General features: G+C 41.5%; 1 protein-coding gene across 1 annotated transcript in view; it reads left to right on the top strand.

Annotated features, from left to right (window-relative positions):
• ADCY2 (adenylate cyclase 2) overlaps positions 1–26,436 on the top strand; it is a 204,755-nt gene that overhangs the window by 160,009 nt on the left and 18,310 nt on the right. The window contains exons 16-19 of the mRNA XM_032220470.1: positions 1,533–1,670; positions 2,057–2,179; positions 4,686–4,870; positions 7,522–7,606. Of these exons, the coding sequence (XP_032076361.1) occupies positions 1,533–1,670; positions 2,057–2,179; positions 4,686–4,870; positions 7,522–7,606 (531 nt within the window). The remainder of the gene's footprint in view (positions 1–1,532; positions 1,671–2,056; positions 2,180–4,685; positions 4,871–7,521; positions 7,607–26,436) is intronic.

The following is a 26,436-nucleotide window of genomic DNA, read 5'->3' as shown; positions in this document are numbered from 1 at the left end:
AGTTTCCAGGACTTTTCTCACTCTTTCTCCTCAAACATTTAATGTTTGTTTGTTTTTCAATTACCGGTAGTTATAATATAGAACTACACTATAGATATATAGAAGATTGAACTATTTTCATTTATTCTTTGTTTACATAACATTGAATAATATTTTACCATATTTTATTACATTTATTTTGCTATTATGCATCACAGTATATATTTTCATTAATACTTAATATTAAACATAATGTGATTGTTTGCATGTTTATTTAAATAGGGGTTTTAGACTCCTAATTTATACATTTAACATTTCAGTTAATTTGCCTGTAATATGTATGGGAAGATTCATAATTTTATAGTTTAAAAATGTTGTTTTGTGCTGCTTTTGAATCAAATAAACTAACAGAAGAGTTGGGACAGGACTTTTATACCAAAGGAATTTTGTAATCACTGTTATTGCTGAAAGTAAATAAATAAATCTTTATTACGGTCAAAAACCAGGTTATTGCTGAAATTATCCAGAAAAACCAGATAATTAATATAAAATTAAGCCATTAACCAGCAGTATTAATTAGAGTACTAAAATGAAATTTATAATGTAATACAACATAAGGGTACCAAAGACTGAAAAGCAGTGCTATAACTTTATTGGTAACATATTGAATATTCTAGAAATCAAACCTAGCATAACTACTTGGTAAATATGCATGAATGTGTAAAATGTATGTATGCATGGCTCGGATAGCTTATAGCTCAGATGATGAACAATAACATTTGTAAATTTGCATATCTTTGTGTGTTTCTAAATTTGGAGATCAAAATAAACAGACAATGCTCTTTCTTTCAATATGGCAATATAGCTTCAGGGGTGAATGTTTTTTTAACTATTAGGCCAAATATTTGAATTAGTAGTGAATAGATTTGCCTATTTTGTATGTGTTCATAACCTGCTGCCTGCCAGCTTCTCAAGATTGCTTCATTTCATTTGTTTATAACTTTTTAATAAGTGACTTGATCTTTCTGCATTTTCTGCTAAGGGCTATGTCAAATAATTTTTTTAGATTCAAGAAAATCTAATTGTATCTAGTCAATCTTGGTTGAGCTCAAAAGCTGATAAGTTGAAAAATATCCCAGGAAAGGGCAAAGTAAAACGACTTATGTAATACCAATAACCAGGAATTGAATTTGATTTGAGGCCATCTTTATCTTCTTCTTCTTCTTTTTAATTGTCTTGTTAGGCATTCTGAGATTTCCTTATAGACCAGTTTCCTTAAAATAGTTTCCTTAAAACCTGAGCAATTGTCTATGCTACTAGACTATGAAGTCCTTTTTTTTGTCTGCTAAATTGTTTGCTATTCAGAGCATTGTTATTCTAAATAAAAAGCAATTCATCAACATGGTACTTGATAACCTCTTATTTCTATCCTTTTGTTTTGTATTTTCTGCTTGCTGTTGCCTTACTGTTGGATATTTTTGGAACACTTTTTTTCCCCCCTTTGGAGACTAATCAGAAATAGATATGTGCATTTTCATGTATTCTGTATTCAGCAGTGTAACAAGAAACACTCAGCTTTCCTGAGGTGGATTCTGAAGTCAGCTGGAGTCATTGAAAACCGCCCTTGGCCACGAATCATGATTACGTTGATAACAACAGCTGTAATATTAACTATGGCTGTGTTCAACATGGTAGGTTTAATAAGATTTTCTTCTGCTTAATTGTATTGATTTGTTTATTCGGTTTGGGCATGTTACTTTCAGTGATGAGAGAAAAGAAATGTGTAACCTGCATGGGTTAAATTCTGTTTTTTATTGCTTTCAATGTTAAGACAATTTATATTTTTATCAGAACAATGTGTCAAACAGAAACCTTCTGATAGGTTGAAAAAAATTATACAACTTTATAGAAGCTTTTTTCCCTTTATGATGAAACATTTGTCTTTTTAAAAAGAGAGCGATGTCATATTTAACTTATAATCAAAACTCCTATTTTGTTTCATATACCCACATGTTGTTATTGTTCTTTAGATTCTGTATATTTAACTGAAACCCTATGAAATTTCTTTTCTTTTTAGTTTTTCTTGAGTGATGGTGATATGGTTGAATCTCCCCCCATTCTTAATTCATCAAATATAAGTTCTTCCGATGCAAGAGATCAGACACTCTGGTATATTCAAAGCAACAATTTTTTCTTACCAGTAAGTTTGCATCTTATTTGCATGATCCTTAGCAGATAAAATAGTGTCTATAAAATGATTAAACACTCTGTAGAAAGGCTATTCCATGCAAATTATTTATTTTTAATTACCATAATGGTTTTCTCCAAGTAAAATTAAAAGATACACTGAAGGTAAAGGTTACACTGAATGTATCAATATACTACTGTGATTTCCCGAAAATATGACATGTCCTGATAATAAGGCCATGCCACATTTTTCTGGTGGGCAAAAATATAAGCCGTCCCCGCAAATAAGCCCTCTGGACAACCCCCCACCTCCGTCCAGGCAGGGCGCCGCTCACCAACCTAGCGGTATCCAGAAGGTGTCAAGCCGCAGGAACCGGGGGGGGGGAGGCAAATGTGATCGTGTTGCTTGGCGCCTTCGGGATACCACTAGGTTGGTGAGCAGCACTGTGCCCAGCTGAATAGGGGGGTTGCCGGGCGGCTTGTCTCTTGTGAGCGGGCTCCCAAAGAGCCAGGCACAGCCTTATGGGCAAACGGTTGTGTTGCACTGTTGCAGCAGCGCAACACAACAGCCATGAAGCGACCATGCTCACGAGTAGCCACCTGGCAAACCCCCTTTCCAGCCGAGCACAGCGACATTCACTGACCTAAGGGTATTGTCAAGCCGCATGAGCTCCTGCTCGCTGCCGCCCGGCTCCCATGGCTTGGCGTCTTCGAAATGCCAATGAATGGCGCTCTGCACAGCTGGAGAGGGGGGTTGCGTGAGCGGCTGTTCCGCTCTCGCTCACAAGCCCCCCAGCCTCACAATGCCCTGGCCCAGCTCTCCCCGCAGAGCCAGGGCACTTCCACTGCCACCGTCACCACCATCCCAACATGGCTTTTTCAGCGGCTTCCAAACCGAGTCTTTCAGCAGTGGCTGCTCTGGGCGTATGCTCTATGGTTGTGGGCCAGCTGCCGGCAGGCGTACAACCATAGAGAGTATGCCCAGAGTGGCCACTGCTGGAAGACTCAGTTTGGAAGCCGCCGAAAAAGCCATGCTAGTATGGCTGTGCCAGTGGCGGCAGCGGAGGTGCCCTGGCTCTGTGGGGAGAGCTGGGCCACGGCATTATGAGGCTGGGAGGCTCAGGAGCAAGAGCAGAAAAGCCTCTTGCGCAACCCCCCTCTCCATCCGTGCAGAGCGCTATTCACTGGCATTTTGAAGGCGCCATGCCGCGGGAGCTGGGCGGTGGAGAACAGGCGCTCACGTGGCTTGCCAATACCCCTAGGTCAGTGAATGGCGCTGTGCCCGGCTGGAAAGGGGGTTTGCCAGGTGGCTGTTCGTGAGCGTGGTTGCTTCATGGTTGTTGTGTTGCGCTGCTGAGGCTGTGCCCAGCTCTTTGGGAGCCTGCTCACAAAAGAGCAGCCACCTGGCAACCCCAAAACAATAAATCCTCCCGTCATAATAAGGGCCAAGCCATATTTTGTGGGTAAAAAGAAAATAAGACACTGTCTTATTTTCGGGCAAACACTGTATCTAGAAAACTAGTCCTTCATTAGGCCTTACAGACTAATTTGTTTCTTGTTTGCTTTGAGGAAATGTTTGGCTGGATTCAGTAGGCAGGACTGCAGTTCAGTAGTCCTTGTTTAGAAACCCCAATTAGGACTAGCAACTTGATCATTAAGTGAAGCGGTTGCTAAATGAAACTACAACTGTGGGTTTTTTTTAATTGTATTTTAGTTTTTCTTCGCTTTACAGACCTGCAAAGGTCATAAATATGGGGACTGGTTGCAGAGTCACCTTTTCATTACTGTCATAACTGAACAGCCACTGAATGAGTCAGTCTGTAAACAAGGACTACCTGTATTCTGTCCTGTTCCTGATTAGGCCTGTGCAAACCATTTCACAAAGCAGCTGTTCCAGGGGAAGTGTCTTCTCTACATACATGCTTGGAAGACTTTGGGAGTCTTGAAGCATCTGAAACCAAGACATGATTTTCCCATAAGCAAAGTACATCATTGAATGATTTGCGCAACACTAATTCTATACTTACATGAAAATCAGTTTTTGCCGTAGCCAGTTTACATGGTTTAATCCTACATCTCTGTGGTAATGTTTCAAATCTTCAAGCATTCCTGAAGCTCCATGTAAGCATGGTTAGTATATCAGGAGGATGTGTCTGATTGGTCCTACTCATTTGGTTCCAAATCCTTTTAGTATGACTGCATTAATGAGATATAAATTCTTGAAGAAGCCATTTCCAGGTACCATGTTAGTATAAAATGCAACATCCAGTCTCTTTAATTTGATGAGTCGAAAATCTTTCAAATAGAAATTAGCAAGTCAGGGGAAAAATGGTAGTGGAATCTTTCATCTAGTCCTCTAATTTTATATGCAGATAAGAGTATTTTAATAAAAAGTGTTCACCCCTTTTCCCATTTATTATCTGAAATAATACAAGCTAGGCACTGTTTTATAACCCTTAAGAACTGGGTCTTGATATTTAATTTTCAAATATTTATTTGGTTCGATTTTTCTTTTCTAGTACTTTATCTACAGCTGCATCCTGGGCCTCATTTCTTGTTCTGTTTTCCTCCGTATAAATCATGAACTGAAAATGGCAATCATGTTGGTGGCTCTGGTTGTCTACAATGTAATTCTTTTGCACACCCATGGCTCTGTGCTAGATAATTACAGCAAGTTACTCTACACAATGGCACCATTTAAAAGGTAGGCCCACTAAATCAAAACCATTTTTTATGTCCTGGGGAGCTGGGGTGACATGCCTCCTCCATGTTTCTTCTCTCCTTGTAATGTTTAAGAGAAATGGTATGGAGCCCAAAGGACTATTTCTATATCTCAAGGATCTCACCAACATGATACATGAGATGAGAAGACAAGGAAGAAGAAAAAATAGCCAATCTTTAAAGCTAGAGGATGGGTAAAATCAATTCTGTTTAACTCAGATAATTGGTGGTAGCTTGGTGAGATTAGCACACCACACAGAAGAAATCAAAAACTAATATCTTTGTTTATTTAAGACATTAGAATTGCTCTTGCACTAGTATTTGTGTTCGTAGTACTTTTATTTTTACTGTACTACGGCCGATATTATATGCTTCCTGGTGTTCCATACATTATTTTTATACATTTAAATAATGACTATTGGCCCCATCACAGCCCAGCAGTCACTCTGTGTGTGAGATGGTCAGGCTATATATTTGATTAATAAATAAAATAAAAGATGTCAAGACCCTAGAAAGTGTGCAAGAGAAGAGCAACAAAAATGATAAAGGATTTGGAGGCTAAATTGTATGATAAATGGTTGAGGGTAAGTTTAGCCTACCAAAGAGAAGGATTAGAGCAGTGGTGGGTTTCAAAAATTGTTCGAACCTACTCTGTGGGTATGGCCTCCTTTGTGGGAGTGGCTTGCCGCCCATGTGACCGGATGGGAGTGGCTTGCCGCCCATGTGACCAGATATGAAGATGCCGACGACACTTGTCAGAACCACCTTAAATTACCTCACACACAGCACTGGCATGCATAAGAATATGATGTAAACTTGTTTTTTAAAAGGCATCTTTGGTTTGCGTTAAAACAAGTTCAACACACGCAATGTTCTGATTGCACCACAAACGCAGTAGTCATCCTTACCTTTCACAGAGGCACTGAGTTTTATAAATATGAGCATGATAGTGTAGAATAATCATATCCAAGGACCAGTGGTGGGTTTCAAAAATTTTGGAACCTCTTCTGTAGGTGTGGCCTGCTTTCCGGGTCCACTTGGAGGAACCTCTTCTAACCGGTTTGGTAGATTTGACGAACCGGTTCTACCGAATAGGTGCGAACTGGTAGGAACCCACCTCTGGATTAGAGAGATGTGATAACTGTCTTCCTGTACTTGAGGGCTGTCACAGAGAAGATGGGGTTGACTTACTTCCCAAAGCACTAGAATGCAGGATAATAATAGAATGGAAGCTTGTTAAAGAGATCCAACCTAGAACTAAGGGAAAAAATTCTGACAGTGAGAATAGTTAGTCAGCAGAGTAGATTGCCTCCCAGAGTTGTGGGTGCTGTGTCAGTGGAGATTTTCAAAAATAGACTGGCCGACCATTTGACTGGATGGTATAAGGTCTGGATGGTATAGGTTCTTCTGCCTTGAGCCAGAGGTTAGCAATAGCAATAGCAGTTCAACTTATATACTGCTTCATAAGCGGTTTACAGAGTCAGCATATCGCCCCCACAGTCTGGGTCCTCATTTCACCCACCTCGGAAGCATGGAAGGCTGAGTCAACCTTGAGCCGGTGAGATTAGAACCGCTGAACTGCAGATAACAGTCAGCTGAAGTGGCCTGCAGTACTGCACCCTAACCACTGCGCCACCTCAGCAGGTTGGACTAAGGCCTTCTAGTCTAACCCCCAGATCAAGGCAGGATACCTCATACCATTCAGAAGTCTTAAAAGACCTCCACGGTCCCTTCCAGCCCCATGATTCTGTGTTCTATAAATGCAGAGTAAAATTCTTATTGAATCACTGATTTTGGCAATCCTGAAATTGCTTACAAGTTATTAGGCATTAAATTTTGTAAATGTAGTTTTGCTGCTGGGAAGAAGGGAGATTTTGTGAATTTTTAGCTATGGTTAACTTTGCTGGACTGGTGGATATATACTTCCCCCCCCCCCCAAAAAAATGTGCTGGGTTGCTGTTGTTGATTTTTCACTGTCTCATGAAGAATATTTTTACCTTTTACCCTTCCTTTTTTCCCCTGAAAGTTGTTTCTGTAATGGGGAAACATTCAGATCAGTGGTGGGATTCAAATAATTTACCAACCAGTTCTCTGCCCTAATGACCAGCTGGGTAGGTGGGGCTCGGTGGTCATGTGATCATGTGGGCGTGGCCAAGTCAATGTCACTCAGGTCGATGGGCACTTTGCCTTAATTGTTACAATGGTAACAGAGGTTTAACTGGAAAGGCAGTTTCTGTAAGCAGGACAATAAAGATTTAGGCTAGAAACAACACCAGAATGTTTCCTTCCTGCCTTCCTTACAGGATTTGCCCTGTAAAGTGGGGAAAAAACAAAAGAAAAGAGAGTTCTTCCAACAACCGGTTCTCCAAACTGCTTAGAAAGTTACCAACCGGTTCTCCCGAATAGGTGCAAACTGGCTGAATCCCACCACTGATTCAGATACAAAACCATATATAAGTTGGCAATCTAATGTTACCAATCTAAAATGTTACCATTCAGGCAAAAACTGATTAGGTGCATGGAATGAAGTGATCCTAAGTTTGTAAATTTTTGCACCATGACTTTAAATGGGCATATTCAGAATCTGTAGACCAATTTTGATTCCCTGTGATCAAAATACTTTTATTTTTACAGGCCAGGGATCTTGAAAGATCTAAAAACAATGGGTTCTGTATCTCTTTTTATCTTCTTCATCACATTGCTGGTACTTAGCAGACAGGTAAGTTCTCTTGCTCTTCTTTTTCTCTTTCTAGGAATTTCATTTTACTTTCAATGCTCTGTGTGCCCAAATTGGTCGTGGGAAGCTGGCATGAAGTTGCAAGGATGTCTCCCTTAACGACCCACAATCCTTATTTAACAATGGCCATGGGGAGTGCAGGGTTTGATGTTGCTAAACGATATAGACATGTGACATTGTAGTCCATATTGCTCAGCACCAGAAATTCTGGTCCCAATTGCTATCATAGCATGAGGACTACCTGTATTGACTGTACAACAATTGGGTAATCCAAATTTCAATTTCCATGGCAGTTATTCCATTCCATAGCTGTGTGACTTAGGTATCCTCAAACTACAACCCACGGGCTCGATACAGCCTGCCAATGCAAAGTATCTGGCCCACGGAGTGGTGGGATGAAAAGCAGCGGCCAGCTTGTGAAGAAGTGCTTCAAAAGTCTTTAAAAATACTTTAAAATAGCCTTTCAGATGTTTTTCACAGCCATGTGATCCATTAAAAGTCTTTAAAAACAGGCTTTCAGATGTTTTTCACAGGCATGTGATCCAGGGCTGGTGGGTGAGTAGAGAAGGGTCTGCTTTTAAAGTAGTGCTTTAAAAGGGAGGGAGTGAGTGAGTAGGGGGAGATGTCTCCACGTCTCCTAGCTTTTTCAAAATCAGCTGAAGTTGACTAAGATTAATAAATGCAACCACAGTATAATGCAGTGTTTCTCAACCTTGGCAACTTGAAGATGTCCGGACTTCAACTCCCAGAATTCCCCAGCCAGCGAATGCGGGCTGGGGAATTCTGGGAGTTGAAGTCCGGACATCTTCAAGTTGCCAAGGTTGAGAAACACTGGTATAATGCCTGAAGGAGAATTCACCCACTGCTTTGATTCTTCCCATATATAAAGTACATCCACCAAATTGGTTGCTGAACCATTTTGGTAGATTCATGTGTGTATATACACAGCGGTGGGGAAGCGGGGGGGGAGGGGGCTTTCCTGGCTGCGGCTACTGCACATGCGCAGAAGCAAAAAAACAATAGAACCAGTTCGGGTGTGTGGCAGGCTAAGTTACTACCTACTCGGCCGAGTCGGTCCGAACCAGTAGGAACCCACCTCTGATACACATGGACAAGTGTGGCAAGAAGCAAATCAGTTTGTGAATTCTCCTCCAGGCTTAAAAGACCTTTAGCCCTGTAATCCCAAATAAAGAGGCCCACACTTCCCATTGAATTAGTATGTTGGTTTCCCATTGAATTAGTATGAATGTTTATGTTGGTTAAAATTGTTCTTCATTTTAAATATTGTATTGCTTCATGTTTTGTTTCGTTTTTTTGCACTACAAATGCACTACATATGTGCAGTGTTCATAGAAATTTGTTCATGTTTTTTTAAACTATAGTCTGGACCCCAACAGTCTTGAGGGACCATTATCCCTCCTTAATTCAACATTGAAGGGTGTGTGTGTGTGTGTGTGTGTGTGTGTGTGTGTGTGTGTGTGTGTTGATTCTCGCCTTCTTCCGCCTGCTTCCAATGTCTCTCAATGCCCATCTTGGGGGTGTTTAGTTGCAGTCTTAATTGGTGCAGTTCTCCGTCTGGTTTATTGTGTGGTCATCTGAAACATATCATGAGGAGTTATTTTGAATGAAATCCTGTTTGTTTTATTATTTTGTTAATGGCCTTTTTTTTTTAAGGAGCCTGAAGCTGCTGTTGTATTGAAGTTAGGCAAATGGCAAGAAAGTTTGTGTTCTTTTTCCCCTTTGGGGGGAGATCAAGTAAATAGATTCCTTGGGTTGAGCAAGTACAGCTTGGGCAAAGGCAAAATGAACTGCTGAAGTCACATGACCTACCCAGTCACATGACCACTTAGCCATGCCCACACCAGCCCTCAACAGTGTGAGAGACTGTGAATCGGCCCCCTGTTCAAAAAGTTTGAGGACCCCTGGTGTAACTAAATAAAGATTCTCGTGTTCTAACACTAATTTAAAATTGAAACTACCAGGGCTGTGCCTTATGTCTTAAAATTGACCTGTTTATTGCAGTTATTTAGATAAATTGGTTTTCTATTTTGGGTAATTCCATTTAGTGCTGTTTTATAAACCTCTGGTAAGGATTAGAAGAGAAGTTGTTTGTTTTCCTCAGTAATTTAGCCTAAAGTAGCAATGGAAAGAGATTGCAAAAGGAAGAGATTGCAATGTTCCATTTTTAAGATAGATGCAGAATTGAGGAAAAAAATCTTTTTTATATATTCTGTATTATTAAATCCTGTTCTGAAACCTTACTGTACATGACCTACAGTGGTGGGTTTCAAATATTTTTAGAACCTCTTCTGTGGGTGTGGCCTGCTTTGTGGGAGTGGCTTGCTGACCATGTGACCAGGTGGGAGTGGCTTGCAAGCCATGTGACTGGGTGGGCGTGGCCAACTTGTGAAATGTGGTGAAACTCACTTAACAACGCTCTTGATTAGCAACCAGAATGTTGGCTCAGAAACTCTGGCATTTGAAGCACACAAGTCTTAAAGCTGTCAAGTTGCAAGACCCTTGCACCCTTAACTCTTTAGAAAAAAAACCCCAGGGGTGTTCAAACTTGACAGCTTTAAGACTTGTGGACTTCAACTCCCAGAATTCCTCCTCTCATTCTTCATCTTGATGATGTGCAGACGGGTGGGGGGAGGTAGCTGGAACTGGTTCTAAACGGCACTGTAGATTTGTGGAACCTCTTCTATAGAAGAGGTTAGAACTGGCAGGAACCCACCTCTGATGACCTAGGTATTCAAGACGGACCTATTTGTAATTGTTCATAACTATAGTTAGTACCTGAACCCAAGGAGAATCTATTTTTCTTATCTGATGAGACTAAAGATACACCTATTCCAGCATTATTTTTCTAGATGAAGAAAACATCATAATCACAACAGTAGTATAGAAAGAACACAATCAGGTGGCCCAGTTTTGCATAATTTTGAAATTGTGTTCAAATAAATTCTTGGTCCAAATCTGCATTGTAAAATACAGCATTCTTTATCTTGTGAAGAGAGGCTACTCTCAAGATGGTTGAATATTTCATTTCAGTTTCTCTTGGTAGTTGGAATTGAACTTGCTTTCTTATTGGAAGTGGTGCATAAGATGCTGGCAAGACATTTCTCATCCTTTTAAGACTGCCCAAACTTTCAGTTTAAAAAGCACGATGGGCTTAGTTCCTTGGAATTTAATTGAAGGATAGGGAACCAGGGACTGGAGAAATTATTAAATATGAAAGACAGGCCATCTGTAGACACATACGCACACTGATCACTTTGCAACTATAAGTAGCACCTAAGAAATGTACCAACATTCATCCTTTAAAAAAACTTCAACAGCAAATTCTCTTTCATCAAATGGAAATGAGGACTGATGGAAAACATGTAGCAGAATTATATATTGTGGTTAGAATACAAGATTTGCTAGTTGTGTATCTACCTTCAATTTCACTAATATAAAGAAATAACTTTATATTAATACTAAATTTGAAATAAATTTAATAAACAAATATTTAAATAAATATTAAATGATAGAAGAAATACATTTTAATAAAATTTTGAGCTCCTTTTTCTGAATACCATTCTGTTCTGACCCCCTCCTCCGTCCAGTAACGAATGCCGAGACAAGCTTAAATGGAATGTCCTTTAATAACAAGACACCAAAACCTCAGTGGCTGAAAGCCAAGGAAAACAAACAGATAAGGACCTTGGCAGCAACTCCGACAAACTCAGGCAGCAATAAGCACAGATAAGGCTTGGCAGCAATCCAGTCTGCCAAGCTCACAGTAATGTCCTCAGACATTCAATCCTGCAATGACTTCTGCAAAGAGGGCCGTATGCACAAGTAGCTTTTTATAGTCTGGAGAGGAGCCTAATGACCACCAGCTGAGTACAATCACCTCCTGTAATTGCGTAATTGTTCCTGACGCCTAATAGCGTGCATCCAGGAACAACTCACTACTGGCCTCCGGCTCACTTTCCCTTGTCTCCTCCCCACTGGTCCAAGGCTCAGGTGCCTCCTGGTGGCCAACCAGCCTCTCTGCGCCCTGCTCAGAGTCAGAACCCTGTCCAGGGTCCTCTACATCCTCCAGAGCCGACTCAGAGGGCCCCTCGCTGTTGGAGTCTGGTGGCAGCTCCAACGGCACCTGCTGGACCACAACATCATTCATTCTATTTACATTGTATATTTCTTGTACAAAAAGTTCTGAATTACGTGCATGTTTTTTTAAGGTCACTGTTGTTTCCATTGTATTTTCTTTCAGAACTATCCTTTTTTGCTTCAGCTGCTTAGCACTGTGACAGATTTATGGCTTTGTTCTGCTCTATTGTAGTACAAGACTGAGAAAAAACTTACTTGGCCAGCAGGAAGTAACAAAAGACTATTGAGCTGTTGAATTTGATCAAGATATTGTTCTCCTGTGGCCTTTGCAATTATTGTTGTTAGAGTGTGCTATTTAATTGAAAGTCTTTTTATCACTTCGGAAAATTGAATAGTGGAAAGAAATCTCTTATTAAGCTTTAAGTGGCCTCTTACTTCTTTCTCAAAACAGAGACTAAGCAAATGAAGTGTTTTAATTTGCAATCTCAGTATTAATTAGTAGATAGAGACTGTGATTCTCTCCCATTTCTCCTAGGTTTGACCTTATAGCTATATTGCACTGAGCTTTAGAATTTAATATGGTTCATGGGCAATTACAGGTGGTCCTTGCTTAATGAATGCCTCATTCACATTCCTTGTGTGTCTAATCACACTTGGCCAATAAAGAATTCTATTTCATTCTATTCTATTCTGTTCCAACTGTTCCAAGTTACAGTGGTGCTGGGGGGGGGGGGAGGCATCAATGCCTGTGTTTATAATGTTTGTAGCATCCCATAGTTACTATTAGAGACAGCAGGGGGTGTCGCATGCCTGATCTGTTGTTTTTCCTCCATAGAGACTCCCTGTGGGACTTTCAGATCCAGACAGACAGGCAGGTATTGGCCAATATATTCTGGTAGTAGACAAGGGCCAGAAGAAGATGGTGGTGATAGATTTAGCAGTGCCAAATGACAGTAACATTAGAGCCGAGGTGGCGCGGTGGTTAGGGTGCAGTACTGTGCAGTACTGGAGTACTGCAGTACTGTGGCCTGCAGTACTGCACCCTAACCACTGCGCCACCTCGGCTCCTATAATTAAGACACTGTGCAGAACCTTCAAACTTGCAGAACTCCAGTATAAAGGATCCAAAATTGGGAAAGACACATACCACTTTGAGGGATGAGAAGGGATTTTTTTTCCCATTTTTGATATTTGTCTGATTTCACTTGTCTGAGATTATATAAGTTTTCCTGCTTGGGCAGGAGGCTGGATTAGAAGACCTCCAAGGTCCCTTCCAGCTCTCTTCTATTCTAAATTTTAAATAGCTACCAGTTTCAATCTTGTGATTTTGCAATGCAAGACATAAAAACAATTATTAAAAAGGCAAAACAGTAAAGGCAAAAACTCCTAAAAACTGTTATTAGTAGAACTATCGCTTAGAAATCAATTCTCAAAAACCACACTAAAATATATTAAACGTCAAAAATGGCTGTTGCAAAGAACTGCAAAAGTAAGTATCAATTTATTGGGGGGAAAAAGTAGGGAGAAATTATGTGCGTCACTTCTCAATCTCTTAATCTATTTTACTTCTTTTCAATGGTTTCAGTTTATAATGGGAAGTTATGACTTCAGTAAGGCATTTTTTAAAGGGCTAGCTGAGGTTTTAAGTAATAGAAATTGCATGTTATGGCTCATCCATAAAATTGTATTGGACAGGAAGTGATGAAAAGGAGAATGCAACAGAATAATAATTAAGGAGATTGCATAATTGAACTGACTGTTATCCAGGTGTCGTTAGTAATGCCAAGAGGGAACGAAAACATCAAACCATTCTATAACAAATTATTTACCGTATTTTTCGGAGTATAAGACACATATCCCCCCCCCAAAAGAACATGGAAATGTTGATGCATCTTATACACCAAATACAGCCATTTTTGGTCTCCCGAAGCCCTGCCCCCGCATCACATTTTTGTGAAAAATGGGCAAAAAACGGGGGTGTTTTTGCCTTGCCCCACCCAGAGGAGGCAAAAAATGGGCTGTTTTTCACCAAAACCGGGGTCCTTTTGCCTTCCCCCACCCCCCAAAAGCACTCTGCAGGCTTCAGCAGGGCTAGGGGAAAGGAAAAATGCCCCCCATTTTGGTGAAAAATGGGGACATTTTTGCCTTCTCCAGCCCTGCTGAAGCCTGCAGAGTGCTCCTGGGGGCCGGGAAGAACAAAAACCATTTTTTCTTACCTTCGAAATCTTGGTGCATTTTATACACTGGTGCATCTTATAGTCTGAAAAATACGGTAAATTTTGAAAGCAGAGAAAAATTCAATGGTCTGTTCAAGGACCAGTCATTGAATAATCCAATACTTTAAATATTTGGTCATTTAATAAGACATGGCATGTCCTTGCAAATTAATAAAATTAATAGTGAAGTTTGTGAATATATTTTAACATTTAACTAATGAAAAAGGATTATCTTATTAACTCTGTGTTAAAATGCTGCCTGAACAAGATTTTATTTACGTTGTTTTGGTCACTAATTGTAATTTTTATGAGGATCTATTTGAGTCTGATATTGTTCCGAATGAAGATTACTGGTCGGTCTCTGCAGTAGTAAAATCTGATTGTGATCATACACACTCTGCAAATTACAGACCTACACCTAATGAATGTAGATATTAAAAATACCCTGTTTCCCTGAAAATAAGACCTCCCCTAATAATAAGCCCAATTGGACTTTTGAGCGCATGCGCTAAAATAAGCCCTCCCCCAAAATAACCCCTCCCCTAAAATATTTAGGGGAGTCCCCGCCATTTCCTGGGGGGAAGAGGGAACATGCCCCACCTGTCCCACATCCACACAGAACAGCCTTGTGGAGGCCACTCACACAAACACTAGCTTCCGTGCCTCTTCTCTTAGTGGTAGCCACAAAAACAGTGGCAGGCCCAGCGACACTTGGGCTGGCAAGAGTGTGCCAGAAACAGAGACAGAACTTCCGGCCCTCTCTGGATCAGCTGATCTGCAGGCCGCGGGCTGAGGTTAAGGGGCCTCCTGCACCTCAAAAATAATGGCCTCTCCGAAAATAAAGCCAAGTGCTTATTTTTGGGGTCAAACGAAAATAAGACAGGGTCTTATTTTGGGGGAAAGTAAGTAAGTAAAATCTTTATTACGGTCAAAGACCAGCAATACACATCAGTTTTACGCTATATCAAAAATACTAACATTAAAATATAATTAAGTATTGACATTAAAAGTGGATAATAACATAATGGTCCAAAGATTGTTAAAGGTATGTCCACATAATTGGTACAAGATGGTACTACTGTAGCCAATTTTTTTCTTATGGACATTGCAGCCGCACAGAACTTTGCCACTGCATACGTGGTAACCGGGTTAGTGTCCTGGAGGAGAAAGCCTAGATAAAAATGGTCTGCCCTCCCTGGCAATCTCTCTAATAAGGGGAGAATATGTGCAGACCTACAAGCTCTGTATAGCTCGCAGTGTAATAGGACATGTGAATTATCTTCCACTTCTCCTTTCCCACATATACAAACGCGTTCTGCTATAGGTGTTCTCTTATACCTGCCCTGGAGGAGTGCTGAAGGAAGAATGTTAAATCTGGCTCTGAAGAAAGCTATTCTTTGTTTTGGGGAAACACGGTAGTTATCAAATAATTCTAAATGATATTAGCTATCTTGGAACATCCTGATCAAATTAAATTTATTTTTGCGGACCAGAGGATAACTATGAGAATAGGTAGATCTCACTATAATTAATGATTGATTAATTATTGAACGGAGAGAATGTATTTGAACAAATAGATAATCCCTACTTTTTAATTATAATATTGAAATCCCTCTCTTTCCTCAAGAATATTTTAAGTGTATTTACATTTTTTTAATTCTTCAAATTTTCATGAGAGTTATTGGTATCTTATTTTGCTCTTTTTTTATTTGAAATTATATGACAAGCCTCCCCTTTTCTTCCTTATTTTTTGATTTTGATCTTTAATCATTACAAGTTTTGCAAGTTTGCAAGTTTAATAACATTTATATGCCGCCCAATCCCGTAGGACTCCAGGCGGCTTACAGTACAGAAATAAATAAATAAATAAAATAGAGAGAAAGAAAATAGCAATAGCAGTTAGACTTATATACCGCTTCATAGGGTTTTCAGCCCTCTCTAAGCGGTTTACGGAGTCAGCATATCGCCCCCACAGTCTGGGTCCTCATTTCACCCACCTCGGAAGGATGGAAGGCTGAGTCAACCTTGAGCCGGCGAGATTAGAACCGCTGAACTGCAGATAACCGTCAGCTGAAGTGGCCTGCAGTACTGCACCCTAACCACTGCGCCACCTTTAGATTTAAAATACAATTAATTTCACAATTAAACAGAGTGGTGAGATTCTAGTAGCCCTATTGGCAAATGGCTTGTTAGTATTTACTGATAAAATAAAATATGATTTTGTAGCCTTTTCTCAGTATGATATAAATCAGTTAAAATTTGAACTGATGCCTTTGGCACTTAATGTCTCATCAAAATCAGTTTTGTCTGGATAGTTCAGATGCTGTCCAAGCCAATCAGTTATTGAGCTTTTACTTTAGGCTGCCCTGAGTCTGAATGAATTTGGTTGCCCAGAAATCCAATTAAAAAAAGCAAACTTGGTTTGAGAATACCAAGATATATATAACAACAGAAATAACTTGATATAACAATATATTATTAGATAAAACAGATGGAGCTCACTTAAACTAAAATTAGTTGAGTGGTTTTGCCTCTTTCTTTATGTAGATCTTGTATAGGGATCTATGATTGCACACAATACATTTAATGTCTTCATAATTCTAGTTAAAATTGAATAAATTTTCACAGGATAGCTTGTGTTTAATTTAGAATGTGATTGACTATGTAAAGTGTCTTCTGGAAAACATCAAAGTAGAGGGTTTCTTTACAAAGCATATGACAGTCACATTCAGTAATTAATCTAACCAGTACTTTCTTTTATTTCTGTCACAACAGTGTTAGCGAAAACTGCTTTTGTGACCAAATTATTCTTACAGATTTTAGAGTTTTGAGGTGCATAGAAATGTCACAGTCCTTAGAATTTAAGAAACCTATTCAGCATTCCTTTTGTTGCCTATAAGTCAGTGACTTGTAATAAAGCCTGGCCTGAACAAAACAAAATAAATTATTGATCGCTGTTAATTTTAATTCGATATTTTTTTTTTAAATGTCATTGTCGATTTTAATTGGGTTTGGGATATTCTATTTTTTTTAACTATTGCACTATGTGGTTCTTTTAATGTTGTACGCCGCCCTGAGTCCTTGGGAGAAGGGCGGCATATAAATCTAATAAACCTAAACCTAAACCTAAATCATGAATTTTACATTTTAATTCTCTGTATCGCTTTTCAAAATGAATAGGAAAATAGAAAACATCACATAGCTCCGATACCTCTCTGAAATACTGAGATGTAGGTAGTATTGACTTAGTACCATTCATTCATTCACTGTCCACTTGAAGTTATAGAGGTGCTGGATGAAGGAACTTATGACCCATGCCCAAAGTTATGCCATTGCAGTTCCCCCATGGCCAAAGTGCCCAATGAGTTCCGCCCCTACAAAACTCGTCAGCTGGAACTCTCGACCCAAGGGGATGGCCTGCTGTGGGGGGATAGAGTAGTGATTCCCCCTTCCTTAAGGACCCAGGTGCTTGACTGCCTCCATCTGGGCCACTCAGCTATGTCTGGTGGCCCAAGCTGGACAAGGCCATCACGACATGGGTTGCCAGCTGCTTGACCCTGCCAAGAATCCTGGCTGGCACGCTCTGAAGCCCCGGTCAGGGAATGGGAATTGTCCAGAGGACCATGATCCAGGTCCACATTGATTACACAGGGCCCTTCCATGGCCAGAAGTTGGTGGTGGTGGCCGCCTACTCTAAATGGGTAGAACTTTTCTTAATGACATCCACCACCACCGAGGCCACAATACGGGGACTGTGCCATATCTTTGCAATCATGGGTTGCCGGACACCCTGATGTCCAACAACAGGGCCCAGTTTACAGCCACGGGGTTCCAGGGATTCCTAGCTGGCCTGGAAATCCGCCATGCCCTCATGCCCCCAAATCACCCTGCTTGCAATGGCCGAGCGGAGCGAGCCATCCCCTTGGCCAAGAAAGCATTAGAGCAAATGGACCAGGGAGGCTGGCCAGACAAGGTGGTGGCCTACATCCTTAGCCAACACTCTACATCATGCCCTACCACTAACAAAAGACCCTCGGAGCTGCTAATGGGCCGGCGCCTTAGGACCACCCTGGACCAGTTGCACCCCCACTATAACAACCTGAGGCCCGACAACCTAGGGCTCCCCCATGCCAATTCTGGGAGGGGGATCCTGTCTTCACTAGGAATTTTGTGGGGGATCCTAGGTAGGTGCCAGCTACCATTACACATCTAACAGCCCCCTGTTCCTACATGGTCGTCTTACATGATGGGCGAGAATGGTGGCGCCATATCGATCAATTAGGCGCCACCTTCCAACTGAGGCCTTCCCCCAGTCAGGCCTCTCCTATGAAGACCCGCGACCAGCCACCGCCTTCTGGTAGCCAGCCTAGACTCTGCCTCAATCCGCCTCGCTGCTCCAGGACTTGCGTTTTCTGCCGGGCCCACCTCCTGGACTGGAACCTAGTGACATCGCTAGGGAACTGCAATGGGAATGTCCTACCTTGTCCACCGATGAGCTGCAAATAAGGCGTTCGGGGCAGGTTCGACGGCACCCCACCTATTTAGTGGATTACGCATGCACAAGCACTGTGCATGGGCCAGCTAAGGGGAAAGAAGTGTAACATCCTCAACTTGTGACCAGTCGTAAGTCCTTGACTTACGACTGGCCGCAAGTCCTCGACTTATGACTAACAACTCGGCAACAGAAGGCTCGCGCCTCTTGGCTAAGATGCGCCTGACTGGAAGCGGGCTTTTACTTTGTTTCTATTGGTTGCTCTGCTTGACAACTCCCGTATAAATAGCTGTCAAGCGGAGCAAGGTGCTGAGGTTGTTTATAGTTACTTGCTTGCTGTTCCATTGCCATAAACGCTGTTAGCAATAGCAATATCAGTTAGACTTATATACCGCTTCATAGGGCTTTCAGCCCTCTCTAAGCGGTTTACAGAGTCAGCATATTGCCCCCACAGTCTGGGTCCTCATTTCACCCACCTCGGAAGGATGGAAGGCTGAGTCAACCTTGAGCCGGTGAGATTAGAACCGCTGAACAGTCAGCTGAAGTGGCCTGCAGTACTGCACCCTAACCACTGCGCCACCTCAGTTCCTGTTACCTCAGCTAGTCTATCTTCTATCCATCGATACAGACTTCAACACCATATATCTGAGGGATGCTGCAACTCCCCCAACCATTTATCTCTCCCATCATCTATGCTCTTTTGATCCCCTACCCTCCTGCACTCTGCCATCCTAGCTGGCCTTTACCATCTACTTGCTCCTGCTACTGACAGGGCATGCCCAGCCTCACTGTTTTCCTGGGCTGAGACTGGCTTTGCACCTGCAGGAAAGGCTGAGGGGAGCCAAAAGCAGGTTTTTTTTCCTTTTTCAGAGTCCAAAGCCAGCCCCAGCCACACCCAAGAGCACTTTGCAAAGGGATGATTGGGTGCACTGTGCTTCAAGGGATGTTTCTGGCTCCCCCTCCCTCTTTTTTTTATGCCATATTAAGCCAGGCCTAGCTCAGCCAAGCAGCGGGACTGGAGACGGATCTCATCTGCAGCAGGAGCAAGAAGATGGCAAAGGTGAACTGAGATAGTGGAGCACAGGATGGCAAGGGCGAAAGGGACTGGAGCTGGGATTGCTTTGGCTTCCTGGGACATGACAAACATCCCAGAGCCACATAGTTTTGGATGTGCTTGCTGGCCCTCAGGGCAGGTTGCAGGGCAGCCAGAAAAGCAGGTTAGAGAGAGTTGGAGACAGTCTCTCACCTTAACTGACTCAGGATTGAAAAGAACAAGCCTAGAATGGCTCGAATTGAGGTGGGTCTTTAGCTAATGACTGGTAAAATTCCCTTAATGATGACAATGTGGTTCTGGGATTGTTGTCACTGTTGTGGCCCATCAGGAACCGTTGGAGCTGCCACCAGGCTCCGACAGCGAGGGGCCCTATGAGTTGGCTTTGGAGGATGTGGAGGACACTGGACAGGGTTCCGACTCTGAGCAGGGTGCAGAGAGGCTGGTTGGTCACCAGGAGGCACCTGAGCGTTGGACCAGTGGGGAGGAGACAAGGGAGTGTGATCCTGAAGTCATGCATTGGAGCAGTGGGGAGGAGCCAAGGGAGTTGTTCCTGGATGCCCAGCACCGAAGAGCTAATAGGTGCAGTTACAGGAGATAATTGCACTCAGTTGGTGGTAATTAGGCTCCTCTCAAGACTATAAAAGGAATGATTGTGCACACGCCCTTCTGCAGAAGTCAACGTAATTCACTTGAGCTGGAGAACTCTTGGGGCTAGCTTGGCAGGCTGGATTGCTGCCAAGGTTAGTCTGTACTGGATTGCTGGCAACGTCTTGTCTGTGCTGGCTTGCTGCCAAGGTCCTGTCTGTGTCAATAAATCCTTGAAGTATCTTTGTCTCGGCGTGCTTTGGTATAGGACAAGGGGAGTCAGAACAGGTCGCTAAGCAATATAGTCACATGACATCGCACTTTCTGCCTACATCACTTAGGAACCAAAATTCTGGGCCCAGTTGTGGTCCTAAATCAAGGACTATCGGTATCAGATGAATGCCGATGTGCACTTTTTTCCCTTTGGTCTGTACTCAGGAAAACGAAACTGAGACATTTTATAATACATTGTGCATGTTGTTAACTTCAGGTTTAAAAATTGAACTCATGCTCCGCATTTGTTTTGAGGTGGGGAGAATGCAATTGATCCTTGGGGACAGATGGAAGGGTGCAGGAGAACTGATGGTGGAAAGGGAACAAACAATAATGTCCTGGTTGTGATGGGCTGCGGAGAGTTGGCATAGATAGGCCTCGATTTACAATTGGTTTGTAATACAATTTACAATTTGGTTTGAATCCAAATTACAATGGATTCCCATTGGGAGTACTTACAAACTGGTTCTGACAGTCACCCACCCACTACAGTCATTTGAACACCTATCAGGTTCTCTCTCTTGTGGCTATTTGTGTCATAGAATATATGTGGGTATATACATAATTTTTAATTTATTTATTTATTATTTTGTCATATTTGTGTAGTGCATATTGGTGACCCTTTGAGAGTTGTATGCAACAAAATTTTATTTTAAAGTGACAATAAAGTTATTCTAAGTTCTATTTGCAGCTTCCCACAGTCACATAACTGCAGTTCTGTTAAAGCAGCAGGTGATAGCATGATAGGAAACCTTCATCCAGATTCATGAAGCACACCAATTGCACCTTTCTCTATGAATCTTGTCTCACTCAAGCCTTAGTCACCTGTTCTGACCCCCGTCGTCCCACACCAAAGCACGCAGAGACAAAGATACTTTACGGAATTTATTAACAGACAGAAAAGTCCTTGGCAGCAATCCAGCACAGACAAGCCTTGGCAGCAATCCAGCCTGCCAAGCTAACACCACAGTTCTCCGACATTAGTTAATACGTTGACTCCTGCAAAAGAGGCGTGTGCACATGCATTCCTTTTATAGTCTTGAGAGGAGCCTAATTACCACCAGCTGAGTGCAATTACCTCCTGTAACTGCGCAATTGTTCTTTACGCCTATTAGCTCTTGGTGCCGGGCATCCAGAAACAACTCCCTTGTCTCCTCCCCACTGGTCCAAGGCTCAGGTGCCTCCTGGTGGCCAACCAACTTCTCTGCACCCTGCTCGGAGTCGGAACCCTCTCCAGGGTCCCCCACATTCTCCAAAGCCGACTCATAGGGCCCCTTGCTGTCGGAGTCTGGTGGCAGCTCCAACGGCTCCTGCTGGGCCACAACAGTCATCCTACATGTGTACTTAAAGCAGAACACTCTTGCCCTTAAGACTATTTGGAAGCTGCAGCCGGTCACAAGTGCAGACTCTTAGGGACATATGTTGGTACACCCATGTGACATCTCTGCTACTTGCACAGTACCAGTTATCCCTAAGGAGGCAATTTACGGTGTTGGTTGTCATCTATAAAGCGCTTCATGGCATAGGGTCTGGTTATCTGAAGGGAACTATTCTCCCATCATTTCTAACTGATAAGACCTTATGGGACTTATATTTAAAATGGTGTCATTTGATGGGGCCTTAATTACACCTCTTCTCTATAATAGAACTGTCCTGTAACATAGCATCTCCCTAGAAGTTTGAATTGTTCTTCAAAAAAGGCCTCAAAGATTTAGTTCTTTCCTCAGATGCTGCATTAAAGAAGTATCTGTCTTTTGCGAACATTTATTAACATGCTGAGTGGATTAGTCCTTAAGTTATGACATTATTTTTTTTGCTTTTAATGTATTGGATATGCTTTTAATATGCATGCTTCCAGAGTCATTGCAAAATGGGCAGCTTTAGAAACTAGATTTATAAATAAGTAAATTATATTTGAAGCATTTCCTTTGAAGCAAGGCTTTTTCATTGTTGACTATATAATAGTAATTTCTTTATTCAGTGTCATTACTTTTCTTTGGCAAATAGATTAATATCAAGACGCATATTTCATTCTCCATGTCAACAAAAACAAAAAGTCACACTAAATGAATTCAAGTATGACTGAATTTCTGATTTACTATCATTTTCATCCTTTTTTTTTTAAAGGTTCGATCTTATAAAGCAACCGCTCTCCCTTTTCATTCCATATGTTTTCCCTTGTTCTTTGCATTTTTGGAGACATTTTTCTTCTTTTCATTATGATCGATGAGAGTCATGAAAGAAAATTATTCACCGTTTCTTTCTGTTTGTTTTTTCTTAATTGCTTTCTCCATTCCCTCTTGCTTCCATCTCCCCAGAAGCTTATTTTCTTTGAACTTTTTTCATGCTATTTCTGCAGAATAGAGAGGAGTAAAACAGTATTTCAGGGAGGTGAGATATTTCCACTACCGATTCAAATATGCAGATGTTTCTGTTAGTTTCCGGTAGCTGTATTTTCCATTTCTTCAAAAATGGAAGCAGTAGCTATTTCCTATGTTATTGATTTTATTTTTCTTCCCCCCTCCTTTTTTCAATCATTCTGTTTCACCTTTTCACTGTGCTCATCTTTCTAGTTATTATTTTTAATATTATTTTAGTTATTTTAAAATCTTTCTTATTTGTTCTCAAATAGAAATCAAGTTATTACAAGGATACTTTAAGCTTTAAGTTGCATGGAGTGTTTTATTCATATACTCGACCATCTCTCATTATTATCTGGGTTGACTTCAGACTAAGTTAAAATACCGTGTTTCCCCGAAAATAAGAAAGGGTCTTATTTTATTTTATTTTATTTTATTTTATTTTATTTTAATTTATTTATTTATTTATTTATTTATTTATTTATTTATTTATTTACAAACATGTAAAATACACACACAAAACCTAGACATACACTACATTTACACAATACAATACGAATAGGAGCTTCCTGTTCTTTCTAATAGCAATTATCAATCGATACCGATCACCTTATATTATTTCCCCTTCTATTATATTTCATTTGGATTTCACCATTCTTAACCCTCTTATTTTACTCATAACTATTATTTTTGAGTTTTGTTGTATTCCTTCATTGATTCTTGTTTCTTTCCTCCATCCACCTATACCATTTATCCCATATCTGGTAGAATTCTGATTCTTCTTTTCCCTGGATTTCTTTAGTTAGTTTGTCCATTTCGGCACAATCCATAACCTTTCTTATTATTTCATCTTCGCTTGGAGATAATTTGTTTTTCCATTTCTGGGCAAAGGCAATCCTTGCCGCCTTAATTATATGTAGTATTAAATACTGGATTTCTTTTTTGTATTTCGCAGACCTTATTCCTAATAAAAAAAAAATCAGGTTTCTATTTTAACCCCTGTTATTGCCTCCAGCCAATTTTTGATCCTTTTCCAAAAAAAATTAGCCTCCTCACAGGTCCACCATAAATGGTAATATGTTCCGTGTATTGATTCACATTTCCAACATTTTGGGGAGGTACTTGTTAAGATTTTAGATAACCTTGTTGGTCCAGGTGCCATCTGTAAAACATTTTGTACTGGTTTTCCTTGTATGCAACTTCCCATTTGTCTAATTCAATATTATAGCCAAAGTTCTGTACCCATTTTATCATTTGTTCTTTCACAATTTCCTCTTCCATTTTATACTTCAGGAGAAATTTATATATTCTCCCTATCATCTTTCTAGCTGAGCTTTGAATAATTTTATCTAATTCGTGCGGTTCTGTTTCGATGTCATATAATTTAGTATCATTATTGTATTTAGTTTTGATTTGAAGGTAAGTTAGCCAGTCAACTTTCATGTTCTGTTCTGCCAATTCTTCAATTGTTTTTAAAATCTCTGGCTATCAATTAAGTCTCTGTATCTTAGCATTTTGTTCATATCTATAAAATTTGGATGGGTCGTCCTTTCTGTCGGTGATAGCCAATTTGAGATTTTCACATAGTGGATTTTTTTGATTTTGAGCCAATTATGCAATAACATTCTTCTAATTAAATGATTTTGAAAGTATTTGTGCGTTTTATTTTTATCATCCCATAGGAATGTATGCCAACCTGCTTGCAAATCATGGCCTTCTAAGATCAAAATTCTTTTATTCTTTAGCTCTATCCAATCCTTCACCCATGTTATGGTTACTGCTGATGGGTATAATTCCCAATTTGGTAATGCTAAACCTCCCCTCTCCCTGTTGTTTTGCATTGACTTTAGTTTAATCCTCGCTTTTCATCCCTACCAAATGAACCTAGCAGTTATTTTGTTTAATTCTTGAATGTTTTACCTGGATTAATAGGTGTGGCTTGGAACAGGAATAGGATTCTTGGTAAAATATTCATTTTAATTGTCGCTATACATCCCATGAGTGATAGCTGAATATTTTTCCAATTTTCTAAATCTTTCTTTATTTGTGTCAGTAATTTATTATAATTATCGTCTTTAATTGTGGAACATTTTGCCGACACCCAGATTCCCAATCTCTTATTTTTTATTCTTATTTTCTTTTGACCCACAAAATATGGCTTGGGCTTTATTATCAGGGGAGGGATTCTTGTTTTGGGGTTGCCGGGCGGCTGCTCCCTTGCGAGCAGGCTCCCAAAGAGCTGGGCACAGCCTCAGGGATGAAGCAGCCATGAGTTGACCACGTTCATGAGCAGCCACCCAGCAAACCCCCTCTCCAGCCGGACAGAGCACCATTCATTTACCTAGGGGGTATCCCTAAGGCGCCAAGCCACGTGGCACTCTGCCTGCCCCCCATCTCCCCCGGCTTTGCACATTCGAGATACCCCCTAGGGTCAGTGCATGGAGCTCTACGTAGCTGGAGAGGGTAGTTGCGCGAGTGCCTGTTCCACCCCTAGCTCGCATGCCTCCCAGCCTCACCATGCCCTGACACAGCTCTCCCTGCAGGACCAGGGCACTGCCGCCACTGTCACCGCCACGCTCTGAGCATAGCTTCTTCTCCGGCTTCCAAACTCCGGAACTCAGCTTCCGATTCTTCCAGCAGCGGCTGCTCTAGGAGTGCGCTCTATGGTTGTGGGCCCTATGGCAACCACCCTCTCCAGCTGGGCAGAGCTCCATGCACTGACCTAGGGGGTACCCTGAATGTGCCAAGCCACGGGAGCTGGGGGGCGGGCAGAGTGCCACAGGGCTTGGCACCTTAGGGATACCCCCTAGGTCAGTGAATGGCGCTCTGCTAGCTGGAGAGGGGGTTTGCCAGGCGATTCTCGTGAGTGTGGCCACCTCGTGGCTGCTTCACCCCTGAGACTGTGCCCGGCTCTTTGGGAGCCCGCTCACAAGGGAGGTAGCTGCCCAGCACCTCCCCCCTCCGGCCAGGCAGAACGGCACTCCCCAACCTAGCGGTATCCCAAAGGCACCAAGCAACATGAGCGCCTTTCCCCCCCCTGGCCCTCGCGGTTGGTGCCTTTGGGATACTGCTAGGTCAGTGAGCAGTGCTCTGCCTGGCTGGGGGGGGGGTTGTCCAGGTGGCTTATTTTCAGGGAGGGCTTATATTTTTCCCCATGCAAATAATGTGGCAAGGCCTTAGTTTCAGGACAGGTCGTATTTTCGGGGAAACACGGTAGGATTCAGTATTTCAGGATTATGCATACTATGAGAACCTAGCTATTTTCTCAGGGAATTGTTTTGTTACATGATTTTTCTAGTAAGCAAACCCAACAATCGTGTCCTCCTTCAGTATCCTCAGTGGTGAATTCCTCTTTTCCCTTAATTGTTTTATTGGCCTCCTTCTCGGGACTTAACATTATTTGACATGTTGTTAAGTTATGCATTCAGCTCTTATTCGGTATATGAGTTGTAGCTTGAGATATGATAGCACAGCATGCACATGCCACATATTGTAGAAGTGGTATAATATTGTATAAATGGATACAGTCCCTAAGTGGATCAGGATAAGAACATCTCTTGGGGTGAATGTGTGTGTGTGTGCGTGTGTGTGTGTGTGTGTATAATGTATGTATGTATGTATGTATGTGTGTCACAACCCCTGGTATGCCCAAATATACACCCCAGGTTCGAATCCCAGTAAGGGTATGGCTAGCTGATGAGAGCTAAATAGCTTGAAATAGATCTATACTAGTC

This window comes from Thamnophis elegans, chromosome 6 (assembly GCF_009769535.1).
Source record: "Thamnophis elegans isolate rThaEle1 chromosome 6, rThaEle1.pri, whole genome shotgun sequence".
Lineage (NCBI taxonomy): Eukaryota > Metazoa > Chordata > Lepidosauria > Squamata > Colubridae > Thamnophis > Thamnophis elegans.
Note: the sequence above shows the minus strand (reverse complement) of the source record. Positions and strands in the feature narration are given on the sequence as shown.